Below are 27,116 nucleotides of genomic sequence, written 5' to 3'. Positions count from 1 at the left end.
AACTACGCAGAGTCACCTAGATGGTATGCTTAGAATGTAGACATAACAGTTCAACACAGCACGTAGCATCTGTTATTGCTGAAGCCACTGACGCATCACCTAGCCTGTCATAAATGGGCACGATCACGTACGTTTGGCGACATCGTAAATTTTGGAGCACACGAACACAACACACACGGAAAATGCCACAGTAACTCACGACAGTTATCCGGCGCCTTTTTTTGCCACGCTTGTAACGACAGGGGTCATGGCAAGTTGAAGCGAACGAACGAAAACTCGCTGCACTGCGACGCACCATTGCTAGCTGATGGGGCTCTAGATTATTCACGTATACACTCCTGCAGCGACACGAATCTGGACACTTGCAAGTCGAGTACGGAGCAGTTTCAAAGTATTTGCCTCGCGTTGTGATGCCGACACAACACCGTGTATAACAATGACTGTGATGATAGCATCGATGACTGCGGCGCCAGCAGCTTCACACAAACAAACCTATGGAAAACTATGAGGCACCACACACATCGGTCACGTTTTCAAGGCAACACGGTGCTTCGTACTTTACTGCACATTTTGGGGCAACATTTGGTTCTGATACGTACGTATTTGATATGAAAACATTGCGCTCTGCGCAAGCGCTGACCAGCACTTCGCGTTGCTGCCACGAATAGTCATCGGACTTTGAAGACTGTGAATTACTACAGAAGATACAAGCGCGGTGACACAGGCTTGGAGCTCAACAGCTCACATGAAACGAAAACACAGCGCAGCACCGCACCACTCGTGAGCGATTCCACACAACGCCGACACTCGTAACATTCTTGCTTGCCTCGGCACCACGCGAAGCCGGAATATTTGAAATAGGCCAACGGAACAAACTCGGAACAGACAAGCCCGTACTAGAGTGAACTCTACCCGTATGTATGCCAATACGGGGCCAAAATTCGATCTTCGATGGAATTCGGCCTCTTCTCCAAGCCGCTCGTCCGTAGGTCATCCGTAAAACCCGTGGTAAATCTATAAAAAGTGCTTTGTTTACACAACTTCTACGCGAGTGTCAAGAACAATAACAAACTCGAGTTTCGCAGAGAAAAATGTTGTTGTTGTTGTTGTTGTTCCTTTGAATATTGGCGCATACCCAATCAGGGGATCGGCCAAACATCAGTCGTTAATTCGAATGAGATTCAAAGAAAATTAGAAAATTAGAATGATTCAAAGAAAATTATAAAAATTTGGAAGCTTTTCTTTTTCTTGTGTTGGAGGAATTGAGTTTGGAATTTGGTTAATATTGAAACAAAAAAAAGGAAATAAGTAAATAAATAATTAAATAAAGAAAAATAAGAAGAGGAAGAAGAAGAAGGAGGGAGAGGAGGAGAATAAAAAAAAAAAAAAAAAAAAAAAAAAAATCAGAAATGGATGCTTTTGGAGGGCTCAGGTGAGGATCCAGAACAAGATACGAATTAGGTTGTAAATCTTTTGGAATTTTCAATGAAGCGCAGAAGAGCAGAACAAACATCCCGGCGGCAGTATCCCGTTTCTGAAGCCCCAAATGATAAAAGAGCCGGCACTGATAATACCAACCCCAGGCGATGAAGCGGCACTTCAAGGAGCTGACGTCTGAGGCTTGAAAATCGCCGACATGACAAAAGGAAATGGTCGACAGACTCTTCTTCATTACAGTAACTGCACATGGCAGTCTGCGCCAGACGAGACCTGTGGAGGTATCTGTTCAACTGGGGCACACGACATCGAAGGCTCGTTACAATCGCCTCCAGGTCGCGTGAGGGGCACCAATTCGGATTCCAGGAGAATTTTAGATGAGAAAAATCTCGCATTGACAATAAGACTGATTCGTGCTGCCCTTGCAGCTTCAACAATCTACGGAATCTTACAGCGGCTAATAAAGGCGTTGTCTCAATGACATCGACAACAGGCCCGGAGAGTGCTACCCTTGCCAGTGAATCTGCGGTTTCATTAAAGGTGATTCCCGCGTGCCCAGGGACCCAAAGAAGGTCAATTTCAGTAATATGAGGTGGTAGAAGGGATCGAAACGTCCGTAGAAGAGGTGAGTCTTTCGGAGAAGAAAGGGCTAAACCTACGGATAGGGAATCTGTAATTATAAGTGGAGACGACACCGATATGTCAAGCTTTCGTATTGCCAAGACAATTGCCAAGAATTCCGCATAGAATATAGGGATAAAATCCACCAGACGAACCGAAAAGTACCAATTTAAGGAAGGGGAAACTATACCTAAATATAATGCAAACATCTACAAAGCATGTCCATGACGTCACGGTAACTAGGTGACGTCATATTAAAAGACAATAAACTCAGGCTAAAAATAAATCTTGATACTGTAATATTAGTGTGTCACTGCCAAAAATATATGCAATACTATTGAAGTACTTGCAATGTAATGCAATTACGCAATTTTTTTGTTGACGAACGTCACTTCCGTGGGGCGCAGCAGCCAGTTCGGGGGGAATCGGCTCGGAAGCCCCGGGTTGCAGCAGACGCAGCCATTAGCTTAGGCGTTGCCTGCACTATGACCATCGCTTTGTATTAGGGGTCCTCTAGCGGCTGGCTTGACATTTACCGCCAAAATGTTTTGTTTTTAATGTTTTTTCCCTTTTTTTCGGTGAACTACTTTCGTAAAAAGCAAAAACAGCCGAGTCAAGTCGAGCCAAGCTTGCGGGGTTTCAGCAGTTTGGCGTGGTTTGGTAGCTTGGGTCGGCGTATTTGCTGTGCCATTGATCCCAGATGAGAACTCGTTCAGGTTTGATCGATGCTCTTTCCTAACGCCGCACACAGAAGCGGAACAGACCGCACGTGATTTGTGTGAGCGCAGAGCACGGGGAAAAGCAGATTTTGCGTGCTTCAGTTGAACATCCTCGGTGAAAACGACGGCGTTTCGTCTCTGTCATCGGAGCTGGTTCCGTGAGGCATTCAACATTACGTCCAAAGAAGGCAGCTCGTGGGATGTAGCGCTGAATCAGGCCGCTGTAGAGGCCCTGTATTCAGCTGCTTACATCGAAGACTACCTGGACTGCGTAGAAAACCTACCCGACGATGTGCAGAGAAACCTCAGCCAGCTCAGGGAGCTGGACGTTAAGTACCAAGGTATGATGTTGCGTTTGTGCGAGTGTTACTTTTGCGGGAGCGTTGCTGTGCGGTAGTGGCTACCTCTGCAGTGTAGGATGTTCACGTGCTCAACTTGTTGAGAGTGCACCGTAGCAGCCGCCGGCTCGGCAACGGGCGTACGCTTGGCAACAAGCCAGCGAAAATATATGCACGGAGGACATTTTTGCTCCGTTCAACGCGAGGGAACGTAATATTAGTAGTGCTTAATTCCGGTTTCTGCTCGCGGCATGCGACTAGGCGCTTTGCGCAGCTTTCAATACCCGGTTTCAATTGCTGGTCTGACGCGCCGCGGACCGAAGCGCCCGCCGATTTGCGCTGAGGAATATCGACGAGCAGTGTTCAATACCGGTTATGAAAGATGTAGTACCTCTTCAAGGTCGTGGCTAGGCGGCTCTCGCACCGGGTGCGATGTCAGCGCGTTCGCGATCGTCCTATCGTTTTAAGAGTACCTCATTTCACAGTTTAACGCTGTCAGAATATCTCTGAATGGCTTACCAAGGCACGTATCAAAATAGTTGAAAATGCCACAGTTGCGGTGATCTTCCCGCATACCCGTTTTGTCGCTGTCGATGGCGAAAATTGCTCTCGAACGAGTTAACTTTTCTGTTGCGCTGATCCAACTTACAAAACCTGCATATCATTTATGCATATCATTAGCTGTTCCTGTTATCACCCAGCATTGCGAAAGTGCATCGAACCTACAGGCACGTTGTTCGGGCGAAGCGTTAGCAGTTGTCATGTAGTCGGCGTTGTGAAAGTGGTTTTGAAGTAGTAATTCAATTTTGCTCAACTTAACTGTGCTTTGGCAGTTTTTAAGCTTATTTAGAAAAAAAAAAAAAACACGACCAGCACAGTTTCTGTTAATCCAATAAGGGTTGTAGGGGGCCTGTCTCGTCGTTGTTGTTGCGCTTTTAGATATGGCACATACCCAATCAGGGGATCGGCCAATCAACAGAGGATGGTTAAAATGAATGGAATTCTTATCTAATCACGAGACGCTTAGCAAAGATAATTTAGACCGGTTGGAAAAAGTTTTGAAAAAAAAAACCTGAAAAATCAAAGCGAGGGTGACCAATCACAATCTGTCACCATCCTCGTCTTTTTCGCGCCCAGTATTCAGTATGTACCAATTAGCCAAACAGCACATTTTATTTTTGTAGGGGGCCTTTTAGATGCGAAGTGTTTTAGATTCTACCAGCGATTGTGATTTTGAACAGTGAAGCAGCAGTAGAGCAAAGAACAGGTATGATTATCAACTCCGATACCAATGATTTTTTTCTCTTGTGCAGACAAACTAACTTTTTTTTTTTTTTGCAACAACAGAAGGCAGCTAGGTGGATACACATGCATTGACGACTATCAGGAGTCAATGTTTCACAACACGCACTAGTTTTCATGCCTATTGACACACCTGTTACACCGGAGGAAAGTGTCATTTAAACACTGGAACCAGATGTGGCCTCAAAGTAGCTAGTGCTTTCTGCTGCTAAGCATAAATATGTTTGAGGAAATAGAGGCTGTTCTGGAGGTAAAATGTGAAGGCACCTATGTGCATACCACTTCGAGATTGGTCCAGAGCTGTTTGCTACCACCGGCATCGCGTGTTATGGTGCCGTAAAAACTCGTATCTAAATTGAAATATCATGGTGTAAAATAAGATTTATCAATATCTGATGTCGCCACAGGTACGAGGCGTAACAGCCTCTCGCACCCAGAGTCAGTAATACATTTGGCTTCTGGAATGTGCGGAGTGTACGATTAGGTAACGTGACAGTGTCCACTTCGATGATAAAAACTGAGCTGCTTTTCAGGTGTACAAAGATGCTCAAAAACACCCTAAAAGCTGTCCACTTTCAACGGCCACTGTAGTGTGGGTGGAGTATGCTGCCAAGCCCCTCCACTTTTTAACCAGGTGTGCAGGCATCCCCGAACAAATTACCCCTTTGATGCCCAGTGTTGCCCAGGAGCAAAAACTCAAACAATATTTTTTTTTTCTCTCGCACACTGTGGTTTTTTTCGACATTTAACACCACCTATCGACAGACAAAGGATTCCGGACCGTCAGAAATTGGAGAGAGGGCAGCATGTACTTCCGTGTGCTAAAGAAAACATTGTTTGCACGTGTCAACTCACATCGAGCCCGGGTGGTTCGATGGGATAGTGACAGGTAATCGAAATTGCGCAATTTTGTTGTTATTACAAATGACAGCAATACAAACTTTACATTATTGTCTTCACTTGAACTATAAATCGTGGTGATCAAGGTAGCTTTCTTGTTCAAGTGATATATGGGCAGCCAGCAGTGCCGAGTGTTTCCTAGTGTCCATCCTAATGACCCAATGCCGGACGTCCTTTTAGATCATACAAAACTTCTCATCCGCTTAAGCAAAATAATAAAGTTTTGGGCATCAAAGGGTAAGGAAACCTTCCTGGCTGCCGCATTGCTGTGAAGCAGTGTCTAGCCCCCCTCCTCTGTGGTGACGTGCCCTCACGTGCCCACTGCACTGGTGCAGAGGTGCTGGCGGAGCTGGAGCAGCAGCAGGGCCTGCTGGGGAGGGCCGACCTGGAGGTTGGCCGCAAGAAGGTCATGCTGCAGATCCAGCACTCGCTCATCAAGTCCCAGGAGCTGGGCGACGACAAGCTCCAGCTGCTGCAGCAGATCCAGGACCTCATAGAGAACAAGGTGCGCCAGCTGGACCAGGACTACCGAAACCTCGACCACGAGCCCGAGGCCCGCGGGGAGGCCGCCAAGCGCTCGCGCCGGCAGCGGGGACACGACGACGAGCAGGCCGCCACCACGCCGCACCCGGCCTGCGGCGGCCGGCGGCAGCCCAAGAAGAAGCGCCGGCGGGGGGCCTCCAACTCGGGGGGCCACCACCACCAGCTGGGAGGGGGCCAGGGGGGACAGCAGGGGCAGGGGAGAGGGGGAGGAGGAGGGGGCGTGCCCTCGCCGGCTGAGCCCCCCATCGACCCGGACGAGCCCACGTACTGTCTGTGCGAGCAGGTCTCCTTCGGCGAGATGATCTGCTGCGACAACGAGGAGTGCAGCATCGAGTGGTTCCACTTCTCCTGTGTCATGCTCACCACCAAGCCCAAGGGCCGCTGGTACTGCCCCCGGTGTCGAGGCGATCGCAGCAACCAGATGAAGCCCAAGGGAAGCTAGCCCTGCCCCCGCGACGTCCCACTCCGCTGTGGGGGAGAGCAGCCGGGAATAATAAACAGGAAATGCCTTCTGCTTGTGTGTTGTGTCATCCTCCATCATGGCATCTGCAAGCTTGCAGAATGCCGGGGCCACCACAGGTTGTGGCCAGTCCCCAGTGGAGTTTAGCACAAGTGCCGGCAGTGTCCAACGTAAACCCCCCCCCCCCCCCCCCCCCCGAGTGCAGGTGTCAACTATTTCTGCTTATCTGTTGTTTTACTCAACAACCAAGCAGCAAACACTCAACCATAGAGCACTTCAACACCTCTTTCTCTTGCAATCGTTTGCCAGTACATGTGCCATTTGTGTCAGAACACAGTCATTGGTGTAGGATTGCAATCCCTCCTTAAAACACTAGATCAGCACGGTTTTTGTGTGCTATAAGCTCACAATGTGCAGGAGGAAATGTAAACGGGGGAGTACATCACTTTGCTGTAGGGAATTGCTCTTAGCTACCTTTGCCTCTGTAATAGTGGAGTGCTCCTGTGGCTGATAACACCAGGGACTTCTTGAGCATCACCAAAACACATAGCCAGTGCCTTTTCGCTTCCTGAAATATTCATTGGGCACCACAGGAATTCTTAGACAAGCACGTGTACTCCCAGCTGTCTTGGCAGTACACGTGCTTTGCCTTTGATAGTTGCACAATTGAAGGGCAACGCAGTAGAAAACAACACGTGGCTTTCCCTAGATCTTCCTCTGAAAATGCAAACCATGCAGTTATTTACCCCCAGCATCTAGTACTGTTGGAATGCAAGCTAGATGGAGAAGTGGTAAGTAGATCACTGTCGATGGCAAAAATTCCTTTCGTATTGGTTACGTTAACTTTTCTGTTGCGCTGATCCAACTTACAAAACCTGCATATCACTTATGCTAACCATTATGATAGTGATCAGTCGATCCAAAGGGGTAGCCACCATTCGATGAACACCACCATCACCACGTTGCCCCTTGGGCTTTTGTTTTTTTTTGTTGCAGAGTGTACGTCACATTTATTTCCAGCCAAACGGCTTGAAACGCCTATTGCTATACTTGAAGATTGCCATCACCTTGTGCTCCATAGACTTTTTTTCAGCACATTCCATGGTTGTGTGCGTGCACTGTTGCAGCTTTACAGCAACAATGCATGCTACACACGAGTGGAATAAGTGTGTGTTTAACAGCGCTTACAGCTCATGCCTTTCCTTGGCTGCTCTTATTAATTGTTGCATACCTGCACAATCTGCTTTGAACCGTCGGGCAGTAATCACAAAATAAGTGCAGTGGAAATGTAATGTTGTGAACTAGATTTTATGAACTATTTCCACCCTCTCACAACCAAAGGTTGTGTACTGCATTTAAAATTTACGAAGCTGCCTATTTTATTAAACTGTGCAGTCCCCGTTTAGATTTGATTAGTAACATAGTTCATGAAATTGCACGAAGAATGCTTTTTTCGGGCAGTGAACAAAATTTTCTGTATTTGGATACCTACATTTGCATTCTAACACAAAGCGTGAAATTTCTCATGGAGGCATTGCTACAAGGGTTAAAAGGGCCACATAAGGGCTTTCTTAAAGGAAAAAATAAAGACACTGAGGTGGTTTGCAACTGCTGAAGCTCTAGACTTAAGCTGAATAGTCAAACAATGCAGCCATAAATAACAATCTGATAAATTTGCTTGCAGTATAGGATTTAAAAAATCAAAGCAACATCAGGTTCAAATGAAAAATTACATCACACAGAATGGTATTAACAGTGTATTTGTGAACATGACTTGAGGATTCAAAGCAAGATGAAACTCAGATGCAAGGTGTTTATCACAGACAATGGTATTGACAACGTATTTGTGAACATGGCTTAGTTGTAATTAGGCCACAGACTTTTTTTTTGTACTTGTAATTATTATTAACACAATACATGCAATAAATAATTAGGTGCACATAATCCACTGGCTTTCTTGGCTTCTTGCATCTGACCGCTTCATCAGACAGGCACATGCAGTCAAGCAACACAAAACTGCAGTGGCTGTCAATGCGGATTTTTAGTTGGTGGCTAGAAGCTTGGCAGGTTCTTTTTTGACTACTGTGTCTTTTTCTCGAACAAAATCCTCCTGCAAAACAAATCATTCACAGGAAATACAGTGAAAACACATTCCACATAACATTAGGGAATTCAACGAAACTCACCACCTTTGAACGCGAATGGTGAAATCACTATAACAGGCCGCAGATAGCACAGCTTTTTATGTAGATCACAAATTTGAATGTTTCTGTGACATTCAAATTTACCGCCAAAAACTAGAGAAGATCTATTTGTCGTTGCTTACTTGGTTGTATATCACTTTTACCAGCAGTGAACAGCTGGGACATGTGGCCACCTCCTCACCATTCAGCAGGTCTTCCTAATAAAGGGAAACAGGTGCGAAATTACAACTGTGTTAACCAAGGTATCGCACGCTGCACTACACGTGATCAATGCCTCGTCATTCTTTAGCCATGTTTTAGAAAACAAAAACCGGCAGGGTTAGGATCTTTATAAATACGTCATGCAAAGAGGGATCTCTGAAAGCTAGGGTGAAATGATGGAATCAATGGGGAAATGATGTGAAGATGACCTCCCTGGGCCCCTACATCCCTTTTGCGAGAAACGACACCTTCCCGTCTTTTCCCTTTCTTTCAGGGGTCTTGTTTGACTGCAACATTTTGTGATCTTTTCAAAAGGATATGTAATGACAAAAAAGCGACACTCACCTTTGTTATTTCGAATCTGTCTCCACATGGGCATGGATAAAAATAGGTCTCTAGTTCTTCGTCGTACTCGAAGTCTTCTATTTCGACCTCGTCGTGGTAAACAGACATTGCCGCAGGACCCACCACTTCACGCACGCACCAACAGTTTGGCAGACACGCTTTGGGGCACAAAATACACACGATATGCAACTAAAATAGCTTACGTATGACGCACAAACGAAGCCATGTGCTGCACGCGCGATGAACCATAGAGAAAAACTGACAGCGAAATACCTAGTGTTGCTTTAGGGCAAAACCGGCGGAGTGGTACGTTTTAGTGCTGCCGCACTTCGCCTCAAACCAACAGCGCTAACGTCGCTTCTGACATAAGGATATCGCTTATTAGCGGTTATCTCAAAATATATTAATTTTTCTTTAGTAATTATTTAAAATATCGTTATAAAAAACGACAAAATTTGCATTTATTAGGTGACAAGCATGTTTTTTTTAAATAATATATGTGCAAAAAAAACATCAAGCCTTTTATCAGTGGTGCCTGCAGCGCCAAATGTAGCTGTGGTAATCGTAATGACCACTAGAATGATTTTGCCAGTTTTGCGCATGAGTAGCTTCACTCTTCTTGTGTAGCATGCTTGTTTCCGACCGGCGCGCGGAAGAAAAATGCCTACGTAAATTTGTTGTCTGCATCAGCTGGAAACACGTGTGCAGCGATTTACGGTGTAGCCTAAGTCACCCGCCAATATGCCGAACATTCTCAGTATCACCCTTTCAGTAACTTGCGTCAAGTTGCTTTTCATCACTGCCTAGTAAGCAAAAGTCGCTTCAACGACGTGTCAGATGTCGGGAAATTTTTCGACGTGAAACTTGCACGTTGCAGCTCTCATTTGCTGAAGACTTAGAGCTAATCGACGTATCATTTGCTGTGCAAGCATCTTAATGTCATCGTTTTGTTTTTAATGGCATCGTGTTGTTTTCAGCCGATCAACAGACTTCGAAGTGCACCGAAACTGGCTGGCTATCACGCACTCGCTGCCTGTGACGAAGTGGTATTTTGAGGTGCGACACAGTCTTGCTCACCTGAGCGTAATAACAGCCGTGTCCGAAGTCGCTGCTGACGGGGAAGGGAAAGACGGAGACATGGAATACCCTTGTACCGTACTATTATCTTCACTCCCCCTCAGATTAGCGAACGAACGTAACGAAATCATAAAATCTATTCCCCGCCACGGTTGCACGAAAGAGCGCTTGCATGCCACCTTCGGATTCCAGCGCTACCTTGAAAATGCTACCGCATTTAAAAGTACTTTCAAATTGCCGAAAAGTGTACAATATCTCTCTTCCATTTTTGAATCACAGTTCAACTTACAGTTTGAGTGCGTACACATGTGTATGACTTCCAGCCTTTCGCACGAGCTGACTGCGGATGCTCTTCTTGCTTTCAGAAAACGTCAGAATGGACGTTGGACTACCCACCACTGTTTGCCTGGTTCGAATACCTGTTGTCGCTGGTAGCCCAGTTTGTGGACCCCCGGATGTTGGAAGTGGCAAACCTAAACTATGCCAGCGCAGCGACCGTTTACTTTCAGAGACTTACGGTCATTCTGTCTGACCTGGTCCTCGTTTATGCTGTCTCGGTGTAAGTATGTTGCTGTACGTGCAACAGAGAACCGACAAAAACACAATGACTTTCTCCCATCCTCTTCCCACTTCTTTTTTACTCAAAACGCATGTTTCATTACTTCCGCCAGATTCACTGCGACCAAAATTTTTTTAAGAACCTTGCTCAATCTGAACAAGACTAAAATTTCTGTGTTGTGCAACTTTGTATGCAGGAATGAGCTGCTCAAATAATGATAACTTGGATTGGAATTGGGTTAGCACTTTCTTATCGCTTTTAGTGCTAATACAGACAGTATCTTCCGTATCCAATCGTTGGTTTTACGAAGTTTTGCTGTACATTTTTTGTATAGTTAGAGCTGTAGCGCAGAGATAACTGATTTGAAAACCTTGTGCGAGATGACATTATGCTCGCACGGCAGGTGGCAGGGACTGGTTTCGTCGAAAACGAAGGCCCATGACGACAGATCGCGAGGGTTCGCTTCATCAAAGAAGGATAAGGCCCAGTCATCATCCAGCCGTGACGACCCTTGGCTGGACAAAGGCACTGTGCTCTCAATGCTCTTCCTTTGGAACCCTGGATTGCTGCTCGTGGACCATGTACACTTCCAGTACAATGGCTTCCTTCACGGCATCCTCCTGCTCTCTGCAGCACGCCTCTTTCAGGTATGCCCAGTTTGCACTTAGAGGCACCGTGAAGACAGAGTACAAGTTTAATTGACCAAATTTAGGGGAAATCCCCAAGGTGGAGTAAGTTTCTACAAAGGAATTCGAATCCTGGACCAGGACGAATTTTTTTTCAACTGCAAAGGTTGTGTGGAAGCTGTATAGCTTTCCTTTGTAGCCGTACGGCTGCATTCAGGTGGATGTCAAACTTTCCATTGCAGAGTACAAGTTTGGTTCATTCAAAAGACTGCCTTGTCATAATAATAATACCAATTTGAGCACAAATTTTCAACAACTCAGTTAAATAGTAAGGAAATGGGTGATGCAGTGGCGATTCACCAACCACGTTCTTGCTGCGTCTTTATGACATCGCTGGGTCTTGTTTGTGTGAATGGCAGCCGTCAACAGATGCCACCACCAACAAGAAACGACTGCATGACTGTAGTGATGCCTCTAGTTATGTTTGATTATTATGTGTGAATGCTAACATGCAGCTAAGTAATAACTCTTGCTAGTATTCCCCCCCCCCCCCCCCCCCCCTTCCAATCATGTCACTGCTGACGTTGAGTAACGCAAACTTAGAAAGTTTTTCAATATTTTTTATCATTTCCCGGTTTATCAAAAAGGCATCTTCTAGGTCTGGAAAGGAGTTCTTTTAAATGAAATATTTTTGTACATTGTCGCCATCAGCGCAATAGTCTACCAAGACGGTCTTTGCTCGACAACATTCGTTGAGCCTTGCCTGTCTTGAAGTTTTATACAGGTTTTCTTTCTTCTTTAAAGTAGTAACGTTGACTCCAGCAAAATGCCTCCAAAGCTCATGTGGAAGCTAGCTCAGCCTTGAATATTTGTCATTGTTTCATTTATTCTCTCAAGAAACTTGTATTCCCTAAATCGCAAGTGCGTTCAGATGACTGCCGAGAAGAAAATGTCTGTTCAAAGCAGAAGGTCTTACCTCTCGAGCATTGATTGTTACTTATTTGCTCTGTAGTGGTTCTGTTTCGCAAGTACCTTGCATTACCTTCAACAGGAAAAGCAGTTTTGCAACCGTCGTCGCACTGTTTATCTTGCAGGGACGCTGCGTCGAAGCTACGGTGTGGTTCGCAATACTGTTGAATCTGAAGCACATCTACCTGTATGTGGCGCCGGTATTTTTTGTCTACCTTCTGAGGAATTACTGCTTTGCCAACTCCAATGGCAAGGGTGAGTGGCAGATGTTTTCATCGAGGCAACATGCTAGCTTGTGAGCCCAGGCTCCCAAACAGACTCGAAGCTATGTTTGTAGAAGCTTTGCAGTGTCTGTTGTTGACTTTGGGAATAAGGCAATACTTAAGGGGGACCAGTTGGAGTGGTTGAAGCATTACCACACCAGTAAATTTATCGAAACAAGGACGCAGTTTCAATTCTTGGCCACGGCGGCCACTTTTCTGATGGAGGTGAAAAGCAAAAATGCTCATGTGTTCGAGATTTCGGCGCACGTTAAAGATCCCCAGGTGGTCAAAATTAACCTGGACCCCTCCACTACAGTGCGCCTCATCGCCTGTGTAGCGTTGGCACATTAAACCCCATAATCAATCAGTCAATCAGTTTCATCGAAGATTTATGGTGCGAGTCTGCGTGTATCCTGCACGAGGAGAGTAACTAAGACTGTACAATTTACCGTACTCCTTATGTTAATCAAGAGTAGGATAAAGCACTGTTGTCTGTCACGGCCCTGTGTAGCACTTCTAGCATTGCTGTAGCCGTAATGGCCAGACGGGTGAAAGGGCCCAGCTGTTTCTATCTCTTGCTTGCTTTTGTGATTTTTGAAATTTTGTTACTTTCTGGGTGGAGCGTAGGCTGTCATCAATGCATGCTAATGTGCAAACGGTTATTCAGTAACCAAAAATATTTCTTGCAGACTCTGGTTCGCTGGTGTCGAGGTTCAAGCCTGTGAATTTCTTGAGGCTGGCTGCAACTGTCCTCCTAATCTTTGCCATTTCACTGTGGCCATTCCTGAGCAAGGTAGTGTGGCAAGTTTCTGCCCTACCACTTGAAGCACGTAGTTTTATCAGGCTTAACACTGAACAGTTTTTCTGCTATTTAACTGCCTTACTGCCTCTCCACCCCCCACAAACAGAATGTATATAAAAGCTCTTGTATATGTTTGTGTACGTGGTATATAGATCTGTGTAAAAGCAAAACCTTAGCTCAAAGTTTTTATGTTTTAGCTCTGACCTGCATTCCTCACCAGGTTTGTAGTCAGTTACGTGCCAAGAGATGCAGGAAGAAGTTAAAAGTCAAGTACGTGTAGAAAAAGATGCTCCCCGAGTAGTTCCAGCTTGGCTCATGCATTGCTTGGTTAAGGTCAAAGACGTGGGTTCAATTCTGGCCATGGCAGCTGTTTTTCTGGTGGAGGTGAAATATGCCAACATCAGTGCATGGAAATTTCGCCGCGCATTAAAGACCACCAAGTGGTCTAAATTACTCTCCAGCCCATCACTACAGCGCACCTCATTGCCAAGTTCTAGGTTCGGCGGGCAAAACCCCCAAAATTTCTTTTTTCTGTAGTTTTTGCCATTCGAGTAAACTCTTCAAACTCTGTTTTGGTACTTGACACATTTTGTCTTTTGATGCCTGGTCTGGTAGGGGCTGACACGAATCGATAGCTAGCTGCAGCACGTCTTTGTTACAGCATGCGTTGGGCACTTCTTTTATTTTCTTTTTTTTTGTTTTGTGTGGCATTGTATAAATAGTGGTAAATTTTTATATACTACATCTGTTTGACTGTGTGTATGAGCAGTAAAAAAAAAAAAACAGGATGTGTTGGTGGGTAGCGCAGAGGCCGTACCGGAAATGTCATCTGAAAGTTGTGCAACGTGATAAACAGCAATAATTGGTTGCGCTCATATGGTTGTTCAGTTTCTCTCGCAGTAGGCAGCATCTTATGCCTCTTACACTGTGCTATAAAATGCACAAACTGTATTAGTGTCTGTACAAGAAGTGTCTAGTAACCGGTGAGTCCGTAAAATGCTGGCATGGTTGGGGTTTGTTGTTGCCGTTGTCGTTGTAGGCACTGAAAATTCTAAGGCAACGCTTATTATGTCACTGTGATGCAGTTCTTGAATATGACAACTGCGGGGTTTATGTGACACGGCTCTGTGTGACACGGTTTATAACTCTTTGGCGACAGAGTGTAAGCTGTGCTGTGTTACTGTATTCAGCACGTTTTGTGGAGCGAAAATTGAAATGATTGAATTGAGGGGCCATTTACCACATTCAGATATGAATGGTGTAGCTTTGTTTGAAGGGAAGCTGCGCTGATCTGTGTCAAACCTGTGCTGCAGGATCAGCTGGTGCAGATGCTGGGCAGGCTGTTCCCTTTCAAGAGGGGCCTCTGCCACGCCTACTGGGCTCCAAACTGGTGGGCGCTGTACGCAGCCGCCGATCGGGTCCTGGCACTCGCAGGTCAGGGGATTCTTTAGCACTGCTTTTTTTTTATTTTCTCTACAAGAAGCGTGCGTGGGCAGTCGTCTCCCCCTCCCATCCACCCTAAAGCTGAGAAATTGCTTTTGGTAGCTAAACCACAAGTTTTTTAAACCTTTTATGCTAACATGTGCCAGGTCCTTGTACATTGCCTGTGATATTACGAACAGTGTAGAGTTGTGCTGCGCCCTAAGGCATAGCTGCTTTGTCTGGCATAGTCTATGATATTATAGATATGCAGTAAAATCTTGTTACAAGAGGCACCCAAGGGACCCGGGAAACAGGTCTCTTGTAACCGAAATACTGTGCAGAGTCGAACATAACCGCTTTGTTATAAGTCAGTATCAAAGCGTATTCAGACAGGTAGACAATAAAATTCTCACTATGGTTTAAGAAAGTTATTCAAAGTAGTTTTAGGGATTGCAGATTTATTAGCTTCCTTCCCAACTCTTGTACGTGAAGCATTTCACCTTGCAAGCGTTCCTGTTCTCGCGATAGCGTTAAAGTGCTCTTAGACAATGGTCAGCCTTAGCTGCCAACACTTTCTGTCCTACAATACCCTCGTCCTCCTCCTCTTCTGGTTCATCCTCTAGGGCGCCATTTACCCACGTGAGGGTCACATGAACTGTAGGCTCCTCGATCACACAAGGTCCACATCTGCAGACACAAACTCCTCAAAAGTTTCTGGAACCTCTGCGTTCTCTTGGATGCAGGCCCAAGCTTCATCTTCAGGGCACTTTTCCACAAGCTCCTTCATATAAGGCCCCCCTTTCATCAAGTCTCTTGTTAATAGTGAAGAATGTACTCTAGGGACCCCGAAAAGTTGCCCTTAGTAACAGAGTGTTTCTTGTAACCATGTCTCTTGTATGCAGTGTTGCTAACATGGTGAACATAGGAAAACCAACCAAACCATTTTCAAATGTCTCTAATAACCAAGTGTCTCTGTAACAGTGGGCCTCCTTGATTATCAGTCCCGGGTCGTCCGCGGACTGCACGAGACTCGATCCGGCGCTCGATTTTCCCGTGTATTCCTAAGGTACTTCCGGTCAGAACACAGTCCTCGGACTGTCCGCGGATCCTCCAGGACCATTAAATCGAGGATGCCCAGTGTCTCTTGTAATGAGGTTCTACTGTAGTAGCTTAGAGATGCGCTACATTGCAAAGTGTATCTGTTTGGTCTAACTAAGATGCGCGGCAGCTACCAATGTGCCGCAAGCCAAGAAAGTGCACATCTGAAGCTACTTAAAAAAGGCGGTAAGGTAGAAAATGCCTGTGCGAGGGGCATTTTGCACTGCTTGGAGACTGGCTCAAAAGAGGTGCCTCCCACTAAACAGCGTAGGCAGCTGAAACTGTGGGCCTGTCACCGCCATCAACGCCTCTACGCAGGTGTGGCATCCAGAGCAACGCCTGCCGCATCCCCTACATCTGGCCTGGTGCAGGACACGACCTTTGTGCTGCTGCCAAACGTGCCACCCGCGTCCACTTTCATCCTCACTGTCCTCTTCCAACTGGTCAGTGAGCTTGTTACAGCGGGAAGCACTTGTACACTAGTTTCAAATGCAGGGATTGTGTACTTATTTGAATACTGATACAAAGGAGCCATATTTATGCGCAACGTTTCACGAAATGAAGGTCTTTTTGATGACACCTCGCTTGGGAGACGAAAAAGGGTGGGTACATCTTTTAAACCTCCTTAGGGGTTCATAGTATTTAGGTTTGGCTGTACCTGTTGAATAAGTAGTGTGGACAAACTTGCATACAGGAAGTGCGAATATCTCGGCATTGCCGAGCCATTCCAGTGTAAGCTTACCTTTAAAAACAGATATGCTTGGTGGCGAGGACGTTGCAGTTTGTGCAGCACTGTGTAACAAGGCACAGCCTCAATGGAATGCGATGCCATCAAAAACACACCTGCAAAAAGAAAAAGCGTGGTGTGTTGCTACGGGGGTTCCACTTCTCATTGCCGTCGTTCCAGCCTGCCCTGTGGGGTCTCTGGAAAAGACCCCAGGAGCCGTGGCTGTTGGTTCGGGCCCTGGTTCTGTGCGGCCTCAGTGCCTTCCTGTTCGGCTGGCATGTCCACGAGAAGGCCATACTCATGCCTGTCCTTCTGGCCACGTGAGTACCCGGCTGCTTTTCCTCAGCACTCCTTTTGAAGGTTCTCAACACTTTAGAACAAGACTGCAGTGTGCATTCAGGGGACACCCACCAGACACAGGCTGGTGGTTCTTTACCACAGGCATTGTTCCACTAGCATCCCTCTTTGTTTTGTTTCCAGGCCCCTGGCCTTGTGTAGCCGTGCTGATGCGGCTGTGTACATGATCCTGTCAGCTGCTGGCCACGCCTCACTGTTTCCCTTGCTCTTCCAGGCAGCTGGTGGGTGAACTTTTCGTCCCTTTTATTTTTTGTGGTTTGGCTGTATTGGGGCTTTCAATATTTAAAGGAGCCTTGCAGACGAAACACGTTTGGTTCATTCGAAAGATTGCCTGAATCATACTTACACCACTTTTAACATAAGCCTTTCGGTCGAGGGGGGGAGCCGAACTAAACTGAGGGTGACGACCGGTGTGCGTCGTCTTCCTGTGAGCGGAGAGCTCCTGCTTCTACTCGTCACCTGGACATCAAGGAAGAGGGAAGGGGGGAAGGGGGGGGGGGGGGGAGCTGTCGCGTTCGCTTTAAAGCGTGAACTGGATGTCGGGGTGGAGGGAATTTGATGCTTTTCGTAAACTAAACTTCGGTGGTCTACAGTGCGCAAAGACTTTGTATGTCTATGTCTTTACATTGTTTACATGTCTGTACGTCCGTATTGTTGTCTGTATTCTTGTGTCTACACCATTGTTTTTACCTTCCCCTTATGTAACACCCCGCAAGGGCTCCCTGAGGGAAACCTCAACGTTGACGATGCTGCACAACTCAGCGGTTCTGCACGTAAAGTGAAAGTGTGTGGTACCCTTTTATTGTACAGTTTATTGTTGTTTTTGCTTGTTGGCCAATGTTAGGCCCATCGTTGTTGTTCCTGCTGAAATTGTATGAATGCCCACCTGCTATGGTCTCGCCCGAGACCGGCAGTATTGAAAATAAAAAAAATAATAAACTTTGCTCAAATAAGCTACATAATTGGAAAAAAAAAGAGGGGGGAATGGCCATGCGACCCAGTAGCTCATTTCCCACAAGAAAACCTATGATGTCACATGCCCAGCTGTGTGGTTGGCTGAGGCCGGCAAAAGCAAACGCAAATTAGTCAGAGCTTATAAGCTTGGTGAACAAGCGATTTGTGCTTAAATTTAGGGTACATTCTTTTTATAGCAGTAAGAATTGTGGGGTGAACAATTAAAGTTACGAACGAACACGTAAACACCGAAGCAGTTAGTGCGGCACTTTGCCGGCTGACACTGCCTAACACAGCCGTCAAACGCGTCGGACTTGTCTGACCCTACACTGACCAAGTGACATAAGCGGCACGGTCATATAGCCATGTTTGTCGAGTCATAGCTTACGTTTTAGGAGATGATTAGTATGAACCAGGGTGTCGAACCGAAAAAAATACCGGTTCGGTTACGGTTCGGGTTCGGGTGAAATAATTTCGTTCCGGTTCAGTTCCGGTTCGACAAAATCACGCACCGAACCGGTTCACGAACCGGTTCGGGAGCTTGAACCGGTTCGCGAACCGGTTCGACGAGTTGAATTATCACTGAAATTAGAAAAAAACATTTACTAGTTTAAAACGACCGTCAAGTCAAAACACAAACAAAAATTCAAAATTCTGCTGTTCCCCAAGGGCAGTGGCGCGATTGCAAAGCAAACTTTAAACAATCACGAGATATTAGAAAAGCGACGATTTACCACCTTCTTTCTCGCTCAGACATTATGTTGTCCCAGCGACTATTCATAAAGCCACCGCCAAGACATATGACGGTGGGATATGTTTTCTGTCCTTTCCTTTTTTGTTGAAATCGCAATCGTCGCTATGCAATCACCCATCACGCTAACCTTGAAGCCTTAAATTTATTCCTGCGTACTGGCGCGTTCAAATACCAGCGCTTAATACCAATGGCGCACATTTTTTATATTTGTAACAAAACAGAAAAATCCTACAACAGGCACATAAATACTACCCCTGAATAATTTGTTAGCTGTCACCTTATCGAATGTGTTAGCCACACTTTTGTTAAAAGTAAGCTTTAGTTAACGCTCAGTCACTGCATTATTGCTCTGACCACTGCAATTCCTTTTGCGATACCGAAAGTGTGCATTACAATCAGTATGTCATCGTACCGCCTGAACCCCTACCATCGTTCCGTGTGCTACATTGCGGAATCTTATAACAGATAATGCGGTTACAAAATGAAAGGGAAATTTGTCACGCGGAGCATGAGATGGGACTTTTTGGGTAGACGCTCTTTAATTCGTCCACAGAAGTACTCCCCTCCGGAACGAGTCGCAGTAGAAGCAATGTAGCGAGTTGGGCAAACGGCTTAGCAAACGGCTTAGCCACTGAGCAGCTCCTGCGGTCACACTTGTCAAGTATTAATAATTTGCAGGTGTCGGACCTTTTAAACAAATTATGAAATGCAAAAAGTTTGCACACATCGAGTGTGAGCTTTCGCTGTTGCGCAGTGGAGCACTCCTGCAGCCTGATTGCTCCAATGAAGTCGCAACTAGGGAAGGGCAAAGTCATTTTATATCCCCTGCAAGCTGCCGAGAATGACATTTCGTTTGGTCAGCTTGCACTACGCTCGCGCCTCCAGCAGCAACAGACCATTGCTACAATGGTGCTAATTCATTTCCCCTGTTGTTACATAGAGCGTGATAGTGTTCAATTGTCGGGAGGGGAAAATACCCGAGCAAGTACGAAGTTGATGGTACGTGAAAGAAAGAAAGGCCTGAATTGCATTGACTGTGCAATATCAACAACAGAGGGTCGAACCGTTTCGGCATGAACCGGTAACCGTTATTTCTTTTTTCGGTTCAGTTCCGGTTCGGGTTCAGCGCGCTCAAAAAATAACGGTTCGGGTTCGGGTTCAGTTCCGGCAAAAATATCGGTTCAGTTCCGGTTTACGGTTCGGTTCGGTTCCGGTTCGACACCCTGGTATGAACCCTAATTAAATCGGCAGGTATAGTAGTCCGGCCACAAGCAAAGTGTGAACACTGGCACTTCAGTGGTATTGCAGCGCCATCTATGAAAGTGTCATTGGAAGGTTGACCTTGAATGACCCTGACGTCGTCACGGATGCGAAAACCAAAAAGAACCAAGGAAGGCCAGAACCAAACCAAAGCATGCCAGCCATGTATAAGAGATGATTAGCAATTACCAAAGTTTGAAATGAGTTAGGCTGGAATAATGATTGACTAGTGCTTTGTAAAAATGATTAATAAGGTGAATTAAGACTGATTAAGGTGAAGGTTGGGTTAAGATGGATCAAGGTTGATTAAGGTGGACTAAGAATATGGTAGGATAGGATAGATTAAGGTAAATTAAGGTAGATTAATGGTGGTAAAATAGCCTGGCTGCTATGTCTACGTGTATATAGGAGGTCCCCGTCACAATAGTACTCCAGGTTTTTACTTGCGAAGCATGTAAGATGACTTACCGTATTTTCGCGCGTATAACCCGCACCAGAAATGCTAAAATTTCAGTGGCAAAGTAGGGGTGCAGATAATATGCGGGGTTTTTCCTTTGGTGCAGCTACGCAGCAATGCGCGTTGTGCCGTGAAGCTCCTACACAGTAACACTGACTAAGCCTTCCATGGCAATGGTTGTGCAAAACAAACATGGACAAGGAAGAAAAAACAAGGACAAACGCACTCTAACAGCTGAATTTTATTTGTGAATTGCGACTTTCGCCTTGCAGTCAGTGTATTCTACTTGCTAAATACACGCTTTTTCTGTCTATATAGCATGTGATGTGTTGCTTGAGCAGAAGCATTGCTGCAGCCTTTCCTGTATAAATATACGGGTAATGCACAAGGTTTTTTTTTTTTTTTTTTTTCGGCGGGCTGAAAGTGGGGGTGCAGATTATATGCAGGGGCGGGTTATACGCGCGAAAGTACGGTAAGTGCCTTGAGAAATTTTTTCAGTCGGCCTGCTTTGAATTGGTTATTCCAGTCTCATTATATTACTGGAAGCTCTGATGACAAGAGCTGAATTGACATGGCTGCTGTATGGAGTGTTTCGGTGACATGCTCTCGTGCAGAGATGCCAGCCAAGGTGCTCCTGGTGCTCCTTCACACGGTCTACGCCATCTGCACCCTTGGCAAGCTGCACAGTGTCAAAGTCAGCTCGAAGTGGCGGCAAACTGCGGTAGCAGCTCCCAGGTAACTAACTCGAGGGGAAGCGTGACCTCCAATGTTTGCCTTGGAAGCATTTCGCCGCGAAAAAGAATTCTAACTTAAGGCTTACAGTACAAAGCACACCAACACCTCAGCTATGAAGCGCACTATGTACTATAGTGGAGATTGTGGAGCAATTTAAGAGGATACAAGCCTAATTTAAGCTCTGGATGCCAAACAATATGGTTCACCATTCTTACCAAACTTATCGTGGTTAAATGTGCTTCCTGTTATACTTTGGTGGTACGGGAGGCCATTTACTTTGTGCTTGGTCACTTTTTTTTTGCTGCCTTACTACTAAATACAGCAGTAAATGCTCCCTGGGTTAGCAGAAGTAAACCAGTTTTTCATTCTAATCACGTCGTGAATGTTAGCAGCTAGCCCTGTGCCTTAGGAATTGCGAAACCACGGTCGAAGATAAAGCTTCACTGAAATGAATACAGTGAAACCTCATTACCAAAGACACTGTTCGAAGAGACACTTGGTTATAAGAGACATTGAAATGAAAACGGTTTGGTTGGTTTTCCTATGTTCGCCATGTTAGTAACTTTGTGTGCAAGAGACCTTAGTTACAAGAGACATGTGTCCTGAATCCTTTGAGGGTCTCTTGTAATAAGGTTTTACCGTACCTTGTTTCTAAAATGCGACCCCGTGGCAAAAGTCTGGCCTTCCCATGGCCATTTTAGTGTTGATTCGGTGCCAAAAGATGCCTTAAAGGAGCCATGAAGAGAAAACACAAGTTTGGTTCATTCAAAAGATTGTCTCGTTAGAATCATACTGACACCACTTTTAACGTAAACTTCGCTCAAATAAGCTACATAATTAGGAAAAACGGGAATGGTCATGCGACCCACCAGCTCATTTCCCGCAACAGAACCTGTGATGTCACATGGGCTAAGCTCTGTGATTGGTGGAGGCTGGCAGAAGCAGACGCAAATTAGGTAGAGCTTACAAACTAGACGAACGAGCTATTTGCGCTTAAATTTAGGGCACATTATTTACAAAGCAATAGGAATTATGGGACAAACAGTGGAAGTTACGAAAGCACATGTAAACATAGAAGTACTGATGCGTTCTGCTGTTCGTACTGCGCACAGCATGCTTTGGTTTAGCTGCACAGCACTATGGGGCTTGGGGTTGTCTCAGAATCTCTATGGTCTCAGACTCCATGGTCTCAGACGACACTGGCCGATTGACGCAAGCAATGGTGTCTTACGTGACCCCATTTGTCGAGCGAGCACTGTTTCAGGGAACGAATATTTTCTCCCAGAACAAAAACAAGCCAGGTTTAAATGCGGGCAAAAACAAACCAAACGCTTGCCACGGTATGGTGGCGCCATCTAGGTTACGGAACGTAAAGAAACGCGGGGACAAACCAACACCGCTACAGGGTGGAGACAACCTTTGAACGGTCCCGTGCCGCCGCAATTGGGCCAACGGGCTCAACGCGTTATTCTTTTCGTTTCCCACGAGACCTAGCAACGCGAAACAGACAATATGATTCAAACTTCTTCAGTAAACAACATTGCGGCAATAATTTTAGCACGGTTTTGACACAATGACTTGCTTCGGCGGCGAGCGAGCAACCGAACATGGCGGCGCCAGCGTTACGTGTCTCTACCCTGTACGGCGGATGCGTGAATGAAGGTACTCTAGGCTGCAGAGCGGTCGGTTCCCGTGATGTCACTTGGGACCACGAAAACGCACGATTGAGCGGGAAAATCAAAATTTTAACCTAAATTGTTTAATTTCTCAGTGAATAAAGCACCGTTTGTATCCGGACAAGCGCTGGGGGCACTATAAAACACGAAATCTTTCGAATAAAACCAACTTGCATTTTCTCTTCATGGCTCCTTTAATTGCTGAGGAATAGCTGATCAAATGTGACGCAAACAGAGACTGCAGTCGCTGTTTGCATCAGGATAAACTAGAAGCAGGTGAGGCAGTAGTGATGTACAGCAGTACAGAAGCAACCGAATTCAACGCTACCATGTACCAAACAGTTTGGTCAGCTTCGGTCAAATCAGTCGTGCTTTCCTGAACTCCCACATCCTTCACAGCTCCGGACTAGTACTAAGCGAAATGTTCCTTCATGACACCCATGGTCAATATTGACGCTTTGGTGAGGAAAAACAAAGTGTATTTTTGAGGCCCCCCGAATGTTGGTGCCAAACCAGCTGTGCGTGCGTAGCTCGCACGCTTCCTCGAAAAGCATTACCGTTGCCCCAAGTATGGACGAGTAGTGCCATCCTTAGAATGATGTTGCGCACGCCTAACCTTTGAACCACTTCCGGCACAAGTTGAATGGAATAGCCAATGGAGGCGGAACCCGTCTTCACGTCTTCACTATTCTCTACCTTATTTAAAAGAAGGTACATGTAAGAGTGGTATATTCGTGTTCTCGGTGAGCTAGTCTATCAGTGTAGCGCAACTTGTAATTTGAACTCAGTGTAACTTTAAGAGGGGGACACTGGGCTTAAAACAATTTCTTTTAATTTTTAAGCAAACTCGTTGATACTTGTCAGCCTTGCTGCTTTTTCCCCACTGATTTCGAATATGCCATTATTTTTTCAGCTGGTAAATGAGTTCCCAAGGTCATCAGAGATAATTAGCCATTTTTGGTCAAAGAATAGACAAAACAGTGTTGGTCGTACAACTGCAATCCTTATATTTTCCAATACTATGAACCCTGGCGAATGCAGTAGGGAAACGGTTTTTTGATGCATCGCTTGGAAGTAATTTTACAGCTCATTAAAATCCGATGGCACCAGTGGCAAGAAATCATTTTGAGTGCCCCTTACAAACACCGAAGTTTAATGAGCTGTAAAATTAGTTCCAAGCGATGCATCAAAAAACCACTTCCCTACTACATTCGCCAGGGTTCGTAGTATTGGAAAATATAAAGATTGCAGTTTTACGACCAACACTGTTTTGTCTATTCTTTGACCAAAAATGGCTAATTATCTCTGATGATCTTGGGAACTAATTTACCAGCTGAAAAAATAATGGCATAATCGAAATCAGTGGGAAAAAAGCAGCAAGGCTGACAAGTATCGAGTTTGCTTAAAAATTATAAGAAGTTGTTTTAAGACCAGTGTCCCCCTTAACAAACTACCGCATTTCCCGGTGAACACAGGGGCACCGAGGGGTTGCTGACGTGGCCCGAGTGTGGGGGCCTCTGCCTGCTCGGTGCTGTGGTGGTGGTGTACAGCGAGCTGGTGCACCAGGTGACGCCACTCGCCAGCCGCATGCCCTTCCTGCCCCTTCTGGTGACCTCCGTGAGCTGCGCCTGCGGCATCACTTACGCCTGGGCCAAGTCCTGGCAGCTGTGGTACTCGCAGCCCCCGCGAGACGCCTGATTGGCTGTGGGCTGCTGCGTGCCCCACTGACTGGCTGCCGCAGTTAAAACACCGAGAGTAGCAGCAGTGTCAGCAGCCAAGAAGAACGCTCAAACGCGTGTACCACTGTTACCAGGACTGAACTCCCCCTTTGGCGAGAGCAATTTCTCGTGACATCCGACTGAGTGAGGCAGCAGGTAAAGAAACGAGTCGATATTCCTAGCATGTGGTGCACCACGTGCTGGTGGTATCACTATTGATTCGTGGCCAATCTCCTGCATGGTTATAGGGTAATGTTGGTCTGAGGGTAGAAGATTGCTTTCGGTGCGATGCTTAACAAGCTTTAGGTGATTTGATTAACAAGCCAAGCATTGCATTGTGTCGTGCGCTAGTTCAAATTGCTGTCGATACACAAGAAGGCAAGTCATGGGGCACTTTTTTAGAGATATATATGACCTCTTGGGGGTTTCACAGCTTTATATATTGAAGGACTGTGGTCCTGACGCGATATTCTATTTTAAGATAGGTACACACGGAGCAGTTCCGGTGCGATGCAAAATGTTTATTAAGCGTGTTGATATGCTGCGTCCTACGCTTAAGACGACCGAAAAGGTATCAAACCACTTTTATTTATGAAAAAATGGGAAGAATTGAGCTAAGAGGACATTTTAAAGTAAAAAAAAATTGTGGGTCTTGGAAAAAATACTGGCGCCACTGGGACTCGAATCAAACGTGATTGTTTCAACACGCACACTTCTGCCACTCAACTACTGCGGCAGAACAGCGGAGCTCTTTCAGCACCTGGACCAAAGAATAAGAGTGTTCCAAGCAAAGCAGCAGATTGCATTGGGTGCACCAAGTGCCTAGCTTGTACCCACTAGGGAACGGAATCTTGCTGTCCTGACAGTGTATAAAAGAGCTGAACTGGTGTGGCTTCCATGCACATGGGGAAACAATGTAAGATCTGTCGGTAGAGAGGGAATACAAGCAGCACGTAAATCTGCTGTGTGACCTTGACATTAGTTGGTGAGAGGGTGCAGCTTCCGTTTCTGTTCAGGTTGAGTTTGTTAGGATCAGGCTCTTTTCTGTGGTGTTCAGTTCATGTTCGTAACCTTCTTTGCTTCATAAGGCAGCAATAAGCCTCTGGCAGGGGGCAAGTGTTCTAGTACTACATTGCTCTTTTTCAGTGCTTCACTGAGAGAGTGTGCGAGTACATCTGATACTGCCAGCAGCATGCCACGGTCACCATTTAGTCATATTTATTTGTGCAGTGTCACACATAGGTGACACCTGATGTCCAAGAAGCATGGCTCACCAATCACTCCCTGTGGCTTTATGTGCCCTCATGCCAGTAGAATACATGTGCTAATGTAATATGTTTTCACACTTTCCCTGCACTTTTTTTTGCTTTGTTATGCACGCTAATCTCTTAATTTCCTTTGTTTTTTTTCTTGTGTCATCCTTTTATATAATTTTTCTGGATAGTTGATTCTTATTTTAACTGTGCAGATAAAATGACCTAACTTATTTAGAATACAACCAGACAATGAGGTACCCATGTCGTGAATCACTCGTTCGAGAGAACAACGAAACTCCCAGAAGGAATAAGCTGTGAATCAAACATTGGGCTGCAGCTACAGTACTTCTGGTTATATATGATTTGTCACGGCAAAACTTGCTTGTGTAGTGCAGTGCTGGTGTAGTTCTGCGGTTTGTACAGCACCAAACTGCTCTGTGAACTTTGAAGCAATGTTTTGTAAATACGTCCACGATGGGAGTTTGTCAGTGTAATGCGAGACAAGTCACAATGAAAAGTTGCATGCATGGCGCAACTTACGCAAACCGGTTTTGTCAACGGGCATGCTCTTGCTGATGGGTGTTGAAACCAAGATGGTCGTTCGTGAGCATCACAAACTTCCATAGGTCAGTTTGCCAAGATAACTTTGCACACATGAGTACAGTAGCCTCTCCCATAGTACAAGCTTTATAAAGTCCGTGGTCCTTCGCACTACAACATATATAGCGGTGCACTTTGTGTGTGGAGGGGGCAGCTTTTATTTCCCCCTTCAAGAGTTTGGGTGGATAAGGTATGCGTAAACTTTTAGCACGAATCTAGAAATCTGGTTGCGTATTTTTTTTGTGTACGGAGGTATTTAACATGGCTTCCCTTTTTTAAAAGTTTGTGCTAACACCAAAGTTCCCGTCTGAAACTACAAGTCAGCAGTGTGCAGGTGAGGTTTGTAACTGTCAAGGCTCTGCTCGTTTCATGTTGGTATCTGTTTTTGTGCAGCAAAACGATGTTTTGAGTCAATTCAAGTCATAGTGGTCACTCATTGAGAAAATGTAACTAGCAGCTGCAAGCCTGCTGTTTTTTGTGTCAACAAGCATCAGGCGCAAGCTGCAATATTTGTATTCTTGTTTGGTACAACTTTGGTGATCTCCCAGCTCTACATTTTTTACGGGCATTTTTGATATGATGTGCCTTGAACATCCGACAGGCCTTTGGCAAGGTTGCCATCTGTGCGACTACACAATTTGTACCAGTGTCTGCAATAAAAAAGTAACCACACACACTGTATGTGACAGACAGAGCCTAAATAAACATGTTCACTACATGGTTCTACATTAGTTTA

At 45.6% G+C, this 27,116-nt stretch overlaps 3 protein-coding genes across 3 annotated transcripts; 2 read left to right on the top strand and 1 right to left on the bottom strand.

Moving 5' to 3' along the window:
- Positions 1 to 2,673: 2,673 nt before the first annotated feature.
- LOC144174591 (inhibitor of growth protein 2-like) lies at positions 2,674 to 6,374 on the top strand. Its single transcript, XM_077703363.1, has 2 exons — positions 2,674 to 3,118; positions 5,653 to 6,374. The coding sequence occupies exon 2, from the start codon at positions 5,727 to 5,729 to the stop codon at positions 6,300 to 6,302; it is 576 nt and encodes a 191-aa protein (XP_077559489.1). The 5' UTR covers positions 2,674 to 3,118; positions 5,653 to 5,726; the 3' UTR covers positions 6,303 to 6,374.
- A 1,830-nt stretch (positions 6,375 to 8,204) lies between these two features.
- On the bottom strand, positions 8,205 to 9,348 carry Dph3 (Diphthamide biosynthesis 3). The gene is made up of 3 exons (XM_077703364.1): positions 9,071 to 9,348; positions 8,647 to 8,721; positions 8,205 to 8,430 (listed from the first exon to the last, which is right to left on the bottom strand). Exons 1-3 carry the CDS (start codon positions 9,176 to 9,178, stop codon positions 8,362 to 8,364), a joined length of 252 nt encoding a protein of 83 aa, XP_077559490.1. The 5' UTR covers positions 9,179 to 9,348; the 3' UTR covers positions 8,205 to 8,361.
- Positions 9,349 to 9,657: 309 nt separating this feature from the next.
- Xit (ALG6/ALG8 family glucosyltransferase xit) lies at positions 9,658 to 27,103 on the top strand. The gene is made up of 12 exons (XM_077703361.1): positions 9,658 to 9,876; positions 10,048 to 10,126; positions 10,513 to 10,706; positions 11,110 to 11,353; positions 12,427 to 12,556; positions 13,254 to 13,357; positions 14,680 to 14,800; positions 16,205 to 16,329; positions 16,794 to 16,933; positions 17,094 to 17,191; positions 21,010 to 21,130; positions 24,282 to 27,103. Exons 1-12 carry the CDS (start codon positions 9,812 to 9,814, stop codon positions 24,502 to 24,504), a joined length of 1,644 nt encoding a protein of 547 aa, XP_077559487.1. The 5' UTR covers positions 9,658 to 9,811; the 3' UTR covers positions 24,505 to 27,103.
- The last annotated feature ends 13 nt before the right edge of the window (positions 27,104 to 27,116 follow it).

Source organism: Haemaphysalis longicornis, unplaced genomic scaffold (genome assembly GCF_048455015.1).
Source record: "Haemaphysalis longicornis isolate Haplotype H1 unplaced genomic scaffold, Haemaphysalis longicornis Haplotype H1 scaffold_3, whole genome shotgun sequence".
Classification (NCBI taxonomy): domain Eukaryota; kingdom Metazoa; phylum Arthropoda; class Arachnida; order Ixodida; family Ixodidae; genus Haemaphysalis; species Haemaphysalis longicornis.
This window is presented reverse-complemented; position numbering and strand designations above follow the sequence as displayed.

Coding starts and splice junctions, on each gene's coding strand:
- LOC144174591 (XM_077703363.1), top strand. CDS start 5,727: ATGCTGCAGATCCAGCACTCGCTCATCAAGTCCCAGGAGCTGGGCGAC.
- Dph3 (XM_077703364.1), bottom strand. CDS start 9,178: ATGTCTGTTTACCACGACGAGGTCGAAATAGAAGACTTCGAGTACGAC. Junction 8,722..9,070: donor ACAGATTCGAAATAACAAAG/GTGAGTGTCGCT, acceptor TCCCTTTATTAG/GAAGACCTGCTGAATGGTGA. Junction 8,431..8,646: donor TAAAAGTGATATACAACCAA/GTAAGCAACGAC, acceptor TTTGTTTTGCAG/GAGGATTTTGTTCGAGAAAA.
- Xit (XM_077703361.1), top strand. CDS start 9,812: ATGCCGAACATTCTCAGTATCACCCTTTCAGTAACTTGCGTCAAGTTG. Junction 10,127..10,512: donor TGACGAAGTGGTATTTTGAG/GTGCGACACAGT, acceptor TCTTGCTTTCAG/AAAACGTCAGAATGGACGTT. Junction 21,131..24,281: donor ACTGCGGTAGCAGCTCCCAG/GTAACTAACTCG, acceptor CGGTGAACACAG/GGGCACCGAGGGGTTGCTGA.